Genomic DNA, 10,711 nt, shown 5'->3' on the forward strand with positions numbered 1-10,711 from the left:
TCTGAATTCGTTCAGAAGTTTATCCCTATCTTCCTTCAGCTCTATGATTACCTTGTTTGTGTGTTCTTCAAATTCACTGAATTCTTTTATCATGTTTATAATTATTGTTTTGAGTTCCATGTCCTTCTCTCTAGGGGGTTCTCAATGTACTCCTCTAGAGGAACATTGGTATTTGGTGGGGTTATGTTATTTTGATTTTTCTTCTTATTTTTTCTCTGTGATTTTGACATGTGAATTTCTTTTGCCATGTCTGATTCTTGTGTGAGACTCAAGCAATCAACTTTAGGTCTGCTTTTTTTGTAAACTTTATGTGCCTTTGTGGTTTACTTTTTGGGCATGAAAAGCTGGTTCCTCTAAGCTTCCAGTTCTCTCTTTTGATTTTATATTGGAGTGGCCAGATTGCTTTTGTCTTCAAGAGTGCCGATGCCAGTTGGCCAAGTGGAACAGCACCTGAAAGGGGGAGTGAGGATGAAAGAAAAACAAGAGACAGAGAAAAGGTACTTGGGAGGACTGTCGTAGAGACAGCAGCCCCAGTTTATTTTTGATCGGCCTTTTTATACAGTAGAACATCAGATAGCCACCATTTGCTTAGCTCAATTAGCTTCTCATGCTGTTTTTCCCACCTTTATCGGAGGGTCAAGGAGCGGTCAAGTACTTGTGAATTCCACCACTTAACCATCTTCCCTAAATTATCAACACATACCTTCTGATGTGGCAGAACAATTCGGTACTGGTGTGCAAAACACACAAACTCTTGAATCAAGGTGAAAGATCATAAAGTAAACAAGCAACCCTGCCACAGCTCAATATACATAATGGCTGTGCTTGTACTAATAGCTCCCAACACAGGAGTTCCCACAGAAGTCTAAGTCAGATGATGATCAGATGCTCTCAGGCTTTCTCCTAAGGTCTTGGTCCCTCCAGGAAAGATTTTGGCCTCAGGAATTTGGGGGTTGGACTGGCCTGGGAGCCGGGCCCAGGAAAGATGCTGGTCTAGGGCAGCTGGTGGCCATGCCACCCAGAGATGCAAAGGAAGATGGGGGAAGAAGTGGCCCCAAGGGCTCCTGCGGACTGTGCTGAGGAGCTGGGTTGGTCCCAGAGAGAGGCCTGTGGGTTGGAGAGAGCACACTTCCATACTTTAAAATGCTCACACTCTTACATTCACATCATCTTGCACAATTTTTCACTATCACACATTCTCTTGATCACATAGTGACACAGTCATATACAAAATCACACACACAATGGCATAATTGAAGTACCTTGCACACAGAAACTTCACAGACATACATATATGTACTCACATACCCACATACACTCATACACACAAAAATTGACATGCTCACATAAAATTGTGCTCACTCACAGTCACATATGTCCACAGTCTCACACTAACTCACTTATTACAGACACATATACACTTTCATATTCACCCTCCTAACATTCACAGAATTCCCACATTCATAAACTCTATATACACTTTAGTTTGTTACACACTCATGCACATGACCACACCCACAATAAAGCACTCTAGCTCACATTCACCCATTTATACATAGTCATGCACTGACACAGTCACATTTACAAACTACAACACATACTCTTACATTTTTACACTCACACCCAAACACTCAGGACTGAACTTTACTCTCTTACACTCTTGCACACTGTAGCCCAAACATGCATTTACACACTCTTGCACCCTTACAGTTATGCATGCTCACAAACTGATACATTTATCCACAATGACACAGCCATACAGTTACACAGTCACACCTCACACAATCACACGATCATACATATAGTCTCACACACACATTCAGACACTCATTCACAGTCTTACACCTTGGTGCAGTCACTCTTCCACTCATCTCTGCATGCTTATTCTCACTTACAAGTGTAGGCACTTGGACATTAGATCACATTCACACACTCAAGGATCTTACACACTCACATATTCTTATACACTCACACATTATCATACACAGTCTTGCTCTTCCAAACCTTCACACTCATACATTCTCTTACATTGAAAATCACATGTGCTCAGAATTAAACACGTTTCTGTGCTAACATACTTTTTCACATTCTTGAACACATACACTTTGCACTCATATATGCTATTATTATGAACAAAATCACTGACACACTGGCACACTTACATACACTTACACACTATTACATTCTCACTGCCTCTTGCACAATCACATTGTTTTACATAACGCACCTATGCACAACCATACACACTTACATTCTGATACACACAATCACAATCACAATCACATATTCACACTCATACATTTAAACAGTCTCACACACTACTACACCCTTACACAACTGAATAGTCTTGCACACTGTAGCAAACACAATCTCTTGCAAAATCACATTCATATGGAGTCACATACCAGTACATACCCTTGTGTATTCTTACACACTCTTTTATACTCCCATATTTCTGAAAACTTAGATGCTCACAAACTCATAAATTCATTCTCTTGCAAAATATACACTTGGCATTCTCTCTCAGTCACAAAGACACTCATTCACTTACGCACACAAAATCACAATGCCATAATCACTAAATTGCAAAATCTGTCACACTTACACACACACACAGTCATACACTCTTACAAAATGACATTTTTCACACACACTCACATAGCCACATAAGTCCACACACTCAAGAATACATTCTTGTATTGTATATTCTTGCAAACTTGAGTTTCACTCATAAAACATTCATAACCACACATATTTGCACACTTACATGCACACATGCTTGAAAAGCTCACACTTTCAACTTTTTCTGTTGCACACTCATATACCCACAAACTCTTTTGTACACTGTTGCAGTCTCACATCCACATTCACAATACACACTAATGCACAAGCACACAATGACAATTACACACAGAACCCTGACTCACACACTCTCACACATGAAAACCCGTACACCATTACACATTTGGCACACACTTGTACTTGCACATTCATACAGTTACATACTTATACGTGCTCACACTAACACACATACACAAATGGATACACTCATATGCTGTCACACATGCACACACAATCACCCATATACTCTTAATCACTCTTAAACATACTCATACACTCTTATGTGCTTACATGGTCTTCATTATCTTGTGCAGTTGAATACTCAAAGACCCACACATAGCCACATGTGCACACTCACACATAACACTTTCTTACACAAATTTCCATGGTCACACATCTTTGTACACTCACACATTCACAATCATGCACCAAGCACATATGTGCTCACACTCACAGAAGCATAGGCATAGATTTGCTAACAATTGTGCATCATGCTTATGCGTACTAACACAATCATACACAGTCACACATACATATGCTCAAACATACTCAGATTTCTCCAGTGAAGCATTGCTCATTCAATAGTGTGTTCCTTAATCTCCACTAATTTGTGAACTTCATGTAGTTTCTAATTTTTTAATTGAACTTTTAAAATTTCATATATTTCCCACTCAAATCGAGACCCCCTTCCCCATCCATGCTTCCCCCTAGCCCCCCACCTAACTTTATGCACTCTGCCATACATGCTGAGTCAGTCATTCAGGTGTTTGTACCCAAATGTCCTTCAGTGTAAATGCGTCCACTGGAGTCTAGTCAGCCCATCTAGTGCTCATACGTAATCATTTATGTCCATTTATGTGTTTTATTACATTTATTAACTTATATATGTTGAACCATTCCTGCATCTCTAGAATAAAGCCAACTTGATCGTGGTGGGTGATCGTTTTGATGTATGTCTGTATGCAGTTTGAAAGTATTTTGTACATCTATGTTCATTAAGGATATGGTTCTATAGCTTTCTTTTTTGTTGTATCCATACCTGGTTTTGGTAGTAGAGTGATACTGGCTTCATAGGAGTTTGGGAGTTCTTCTGTTTCTATTTTTTTTTGAATAATTTAAGCAGTGTTGGTTGTAGATTTTCTTTGACTGATAGAATTCTGCTGTGAATCCATCTGAGCCTGGGCTTTTATTTAGTCGAGAGGTTTTTGTATTACTCTTTCAATTTCCTTATTTGTTATGGGTCTGTTTAGGCCATTGATCTCCTCTTGGTTTAACATTGGGGTGGCCATGATTTTAAAAATTCATCCATCTTTTTAAGGTTTTCAAATTTAATGGAGTATAGATTTTTAAAGTATTCCCTTATAATGTTTTGGATTTGTGTGTGTATATGTCTGTCTCTGTGTCTCCATGTGTCCATGTATCTCTGTGTGGCTGTGCATCTGTGTTTCCCTTTTGTCTCTGATTTTGTTGATTTGGATTTGATATTTCTTTCTTTTTTCTTTTTCTTTTTCTTTTTTTAACTGAGCTAAAGGTCTATCTTGTTTAACCTTTCAAAAAATTGGCTCTTAGATGCATTGATCTTTGTATTTTTTCTTGTTTTTATTTCACTAATTTCTGCTCTGAGTTTTGTTGTTTCTTCTCATCTACTAGGTGTGGAGTTGGTTTGTTCTTGCCTTTCCAGAGTCTTGCGTTGCACTGTCAAGTCATTTACATGTGCTCTTTCTGATATTTTATTGTAGGAATTAAGAGCTATAAACTTCCCTCTTAGGACTGCTTTTAGGATGACCCAGAGGTTTTGTCGTGTTGTGTTTTCATTTTCATTTTGCTCCAGGAATACTTTTTCTTTTTAATTTCTTCTTCAACCCATTCATGATTCAGGAATGCTTTGTTTAATCTCCATGAGTTGGTGTATTTACTAGAGCTACTTTTGCTGTTGATTATAAGCTTTATTGCACTGCGGTCTGATAGAAGGCATGGAATTATGTCAATTTTTTATATTTGTTGAGATTTGTTTTGTGCCCCAGAATGTGGTCAATTTTAGAATAACTTGCATGAGCTGTTGAGTAGAAAGTGTATTCTTTGGTGATCGGGTAGAATATTCTTTATGTATCTGTTAGGCCCATTTCATGTAATATGTCATTTAATTCAGATGTATTTCTGTTTATTCTTTGTCCAGTAGACCTATCTATTGAAGACAATGGGGTGTTAGAGTTGCCCACTATCACTGAGTTGGTGTCAGTCTCTGTTTAATATCATTTATCTAGAGATAAATATCTGATTTATAAATAAATTATCTGATTTAATGGAATCGGATCCTCCAGTGTTTAGTGCATAAATGTTCATGATTGTAATATCTTCTCGTGACATTGTTCCTTTGATTAGAATGAAGTAACCTTTCTTATCTCTTCTGGTGAGTATTAATTTGAAGTCTATTTTGTCAGATATTAAAATTGTGACACCTGCTTGCTTCTTAGGGTCATTTGCTTGTATATGTTTTTCCATTCTTTCACCCTAAGATAGTGTCTATCCTTGAAGGTGAGATGAGTTTCTTGAAGACAACAAAAAGATGGGTTTTCTTCTTATTGTTGAAAAGTGTGTATTGTGTACTGTCATTTTAATTTCTTTGTGTTTGTGGCCTTATTTTCTGTTTCTGTTGTTATAACTTTCTTTACTTTCTGTATCATCTTGGGATACTCATTCCTTTCTTTGGTATTTTGTATTGTGTCAAGTATTCTCCATAGTGCTGGTTTGGAAAACATGAATTCTTTCAGCCTATTTGTGTCATGGAAAATTTTCTGTTCCCCTTCGACCTTGATAGATAGTTTTGCTGGATAAAGTATTTGAGGTTGGTACCCATGGTTGTTTAGAACTGGGAATACTTTGTTCCAGGCTTTTCTGGCTTTCATAGTTTGCATTGAAAAGTAGCTGTAATTCTGATGGGTTTTCCTTTATATGTAACTTGTTTATCTCCAGCAGCTTTCAGAACTGTCTTTGTTCTGTATGTTTAATGGTTTTACTATGATATACCATGGGGGTTTTCTGTTCTGATCATACCTTAATGGTATTCTCTGTCCTTCTTGAATCTCTATTGGTATATTTTTCCTTCATTTAGGAACGTTTTCTTTTGTAATCTTATGGAAGATCTGTTCTATGCCATTGGCTTGAGTTTCTTCTCCTTCCTGTATGTCTACAATACTTAGATTTGATCATTTCATGTTGTCCCACATTTCCTGAGTATTCTATTCCTGTGTTTTTTTGAATTTTGCATAGTCTTTGCTTAAGGAGTCCAGATCTTCAACTTTATCCTCCAGTCTTGAGATTCTGTTTTCCATTTCATTCATTCTGCTTGTGAGACTTGCTCTTGTTGTTTCTAATTGTTTTATTGAGTTTTTCAGTCCTATGCTAATTTTCATTTGGGTTTTCTTCACTATTTCTATCTCTTGAGTGAATTCGCTTTTCAAGCTATGAATTGTTTTTGATATTTCAATAAGCCCCATATTTGTATATTCTTGGGCTTCTGTCAAAAGTTTATGCTTTTCCTCTGAGTTCTTTGAGTTGTTTGTGTTTTCTTGAAGTTCTTTGATCATGTTTATGACTGTTTTTTTTTTAAATTTCTGCATCCTGGGGTTCTATAGGGTGGTTCTTGATGCTGTCCACTTTTGTAGGACTTGTACGTTTCGTTGGGGACATATTTTCCTGGTTTTTCATATTGTTTGTGTTTTTGCGTTGCTGTTTGGGCATATGATGTTCTTTGTTGGCGTAGTTTCTATTGATGTTGATATCCAGTGCGGTCAGATAGAATGCAGGATGTTATTTCAATTTTCCTATATTTAGTGAGACTTGCTCGGTGACCTTAAATGTGATCAATTATGGAGAAAGTTCAATGGGCTGCTGAGAAGAATGTGCATTCATTAATTCTTGGGTGGAATGTTATTGAGATGTATTTAGGTCCATTTGACTTATGGTGTCATTTAACGCTAACTTTTATCGCTTAACTTTTGTGTGGATGACCTGTTTTTTGGTGAGAGTGGAGTACTGAAGTTACCCACTGTTATTGTGTTGGTATTAACCTGTGGCTTTACATTTAGTACTTTAAGAAGTTCTTTAAGAAGTCGAGTGTGCCAATATTTGGTTCATATATGCTCAGAATTGTAATATCAACTTGATGGATTGTTCCCTTGATGAATATGAGGTACCTTCTTTATCTTTTATTTTTAGTTCAAAGTACATTTGATCAAATATTAAAATAGCTAAGTCTGCTTCTTTCTAAGTTTTATTTGCTTAGAATAACCTTTTCATCCTTTGACTTTTAAGGTGGTATGTATCTTTGATGGTGAGGTGTTTTTTCTGAGGAGGAAAATGACAGATACATTTTCTTTGCTTTTGTTTTTTAATTGAACTTTTGGAGAATTTCATACATAACTATAATGTATTCATATGATTTTCACCCTCTTTCTCTCTTCTCCAATTCCCGCACTTTCTCTCACACTACATATGTATATATATACATACGGTCCCCTACTGAGTCCATTTAGTATTGCTCATGTGTACATGTGTTTAGAGCTGCCCACTGGGATTGGATAACACATCAAGGGGTTGAGCCCTGGAGAAAACAGATTCTCCTTCCCTCAGCAGCTATTGGTTGCTTATAGCTTTTCATCTAGAATTGACATTTCCCCCATTGACACTGGTTCACTGTTGTGGTCATTATTCAGATATTATTTACACAACCGCACTGTTGAGATTTCATGGGTGCAGCATCCCTGTCACATCTAGAGATACTGTCTTGCAGCAGGCGTCCTCTTCCTCTGGTTCTTCCAATGAAATTGCATTATTATCACTATAAAATATTTAACTTATGTTAAATATTTGATATTAGATTTTAATTTAATTCCTTAATGACTTGCAAAATACTCCTGACAAATTCCATTCAAAAGTTGTCCAGGAAGGATGGGATTTAATTCAAATGTAGAATATAAATTAGCATGAATGAAGTCCTAGGTTCCAACCCGACACCTGAAGAAAAATTTACTATTAGTATAGACACAAGGAACATATGACCACGTTGCATACAAAGACAGGACAATCCAGAGGGATTTTTATCGTGCCTGGGAAGATTCACAGTGCAATTTGTCTGAGAACACTGAAAGTTTTGACTGCTGAAGTCATACAAGAGATTTTGTAATGCTGAGAGCACTGCCTTTGATCTGGTATCTCATTCTTAAGTGAAGCTTGCAACAGGATGATTTTGCTGGTTGATAATTTTAGATTATTAAATTGATGCTGAGCAGAACCTATAGTGTATTTTCTGGAAAGACTGTGCCACAGGGTGTTGGCTCCTTACTGCTAGAATTTTCCAGGAACATCTCCCACTTGTAATCTCTGAGAAGACGCAAATCTCCCTAGGACTTTTCTTAGAGCTGCAGCCACATCTCTGTTCCTCAAGCTGTAGATGAGCGGGTTCAACATGGGGGTGAGAATGGTGTAGAAGGCAGACACAACCTTGTCTTTCTCTGGTGTGTGGTAGGAATGGGGCAGTACATTAGCATAGAAGGATGCCCCATAGAAGATGCTCACCACCATAATGTGAGAGGAACAGGTGGTGAAGGCTTTGCGCCGGCCCTCAGCAGAGCTCATGTGGTGGACAGTGATGAGGATGCGCGTGTAGGAGACTGAGATGAAGCATATTGGGATGAGCAGCATCAGCACACAGCAAGCATACATCAAGGTTTCATAGAGTGATGTGTCTGTGCAGGACAGTTTCAGCACGGCTGGAACTTCACAGAAAAAGTGATTGATCTCTCGAGACCCACAGTAGGGAAAGGTCATCGTGATGGGTGTAAACAAAAATCCATCCAAGGAACCCCCAACCCAGGAGCCTAGCACCATAAGCACACAAACCCTGGGGCTCATAATTATAGAGTACCGCAGAGGGTTACACACAGCCACGTACCTGTCATATGCCATGAGGCCCAGCAGGAAGAATTCTCCCCCAATCAGGGTCAGGTAGAGAAATATTTGCAGTGCACATCCCAGAAAGGAAATGGTCTTTTCTTTGGACAGGAGGTCATGGAGCATCTTGGGGACAGTGATACAGATGTAGACGGTATCCATGATGGACAACTGGCTGAGCAAGAAGTACATGGGGGTGTGGAGATGAGAGTCCACACGAATGAGCATAATCATGACCAAGTTCAATGTGACAGCCACTACAAAGATGGAAAAGACCACTGCAAAGACCAACCCGGGGAATGCTGGATGGGTGATGAGGCCCAAGAGGATGAAGTCAGTGGAGTTCTGGCGAATCACCGCCATGTTCACAGTGCATGACGCCTCTTTGGGCTGTAAAGGCAGAAAGTTGGTGAGTCAGCCAATTATCCCATGTCTTTGAAGCACTCACTATGAATAGTATGTCCAGAGCAATACAGGACGAAGGAAAGAGGATTAACTTCAGAACCCTCTTAACTATTGGCTTGAACATTGAAAAGACATTACACAAATTAATATTGAAAGTCAAGTTCATTGTTATTGAAGGAGCTTCACGAATTTAAACTCTGTGTGTTGGAGAAGAGAAATCAATGTAAATGTGTATACAGTACTCCTTTTAGTTTTTAAAACCATTTATGTTTTGAATCATCTTGTACATACTTTCTGTAATCATATCACTCCACATTGAGTTTTCCCTGCAGTTGATAACTATGCCATTTCTTCTCCATTATCTTACAACCAAAGTGCATTTCTTCATTTACATTCAACTGCCCTATCCTGCTTAATTACATTGTTAAGGTTATGCATAGGCATCTATTTGTGACTTAAATTCTTGTAAATATGTAACCAAGTTATACTTAAACTTCTACACACTTATCTATGTATACAAATTTATAGAAACTTATCCATATGTTTGGGGCATCAGATTAACAAGGGGGTGATGAGAACCTCAGGTGAGGGGTGATTTCACACGGCCCTGTGACAAGATGTTGAACCCAAAGGAGGCCCATGTCTTAGGTATGAATTCCTTAAGGACTTGTGTCTGTTTAGTCTCACAGGAAAATTTGGATTCAGAATTCTAAGATGAAGGTCATCATTAACTGCACAACCATTAGCACTTTAAGTTCCCTGTCATGAAAGTCTTTCTGACTGACACTGTGAAGTCAGCAAAAATTGCATGATAAATACTATATCTCTTAAATTAGTGTTCAAAGTATTAAAATGTTTCTTTGAAAAATTAGTGTCCAGACCTATTCTAATACAATATCATTCCAAATCTACTGCTGAGAGGGTTTCCCTCTTCATTTTTCTACTCTATTATTGATCCTCAATGCTAAGAAATAAAATAACTGCTGCTGATAAGGAAATTACTTCACCTGAATTAGAAAATATACAGAAGTATTAAAATTCCCTTGATTCGTTTGAATGGACTCTCATGTTTTTTCCTTCTTGGTTAACCGAAATGTGCACTTCAACTAGCTCTCATAGTTCTGGAGGACGCTGTGCAAGCTGCTAAGGGAGAAAGTCAATCAATGGTCCAACCAAGCTCTAAAGCCTAATAACCACAATGATTGGCACAGCAAACCACCTCTATTGGTGCAGTATGGCACGTTTATCTAGGGGTAATCAACAACCATCTAATTGGACTTAAAGTCCTCGCAATGGAAGGGAACGGACAGATGCCACTGTAAATGTAGCCAAATACACATGGCTAGAGAGGTCATAGATCCTAGAGAAAAGCCCACGTCTGTCAGCTCTCTAGACATATTTAGCATTCTAACTGTATGCTAAATGTGGAACCTTATATTTACATACAAATATACCATACACCACTCATCAAAGAAGCTTCTTTTTACAACAGATGGAGGCTGTTACAGAGTTC

General features: G+C 38.1%; 1 protein-coding gene across 1 annotated transcript; it reads right to left on the reverse strand.

Annotated features, from left to right (window-relative positions):
- Positions 1 to 8,187: 8,187 nt before the first annotated feature.
- Positions 8,188 to 9,156, reverse strand: LOC103724472 (olfactory receptor 2T2-like). Its single transcript, XM_008821568.1, has one exon. It carries the CDS (start codon positions 9,154 to 9,156, stop codon positions 8,188 to 8,190), a length of 969 nt encoding a protein of 322 aa, XP_008819790.1.
- Positions 9,157 to 10,711: the final 1,555 nt, after the last annotated feature.

The sequence above is a fragment of the Nannospalax galili genome, unplaced genomic scaffold, assembly GCF_000622305.1.
Source record: "Nannospalax galili isolate Female #2095 unplaced genomic scaffold, S.galili_v1.0 scaffold748, whole genome shotgun sequence".
In the NCBI taxonomy this organism is placed as follows: domain Eukaryota; kingdom Metazoa; phylum Chordata; class Mammalia; order Rodentia; family Spalacidae; genus Nannospalax; species Nannospalax galili.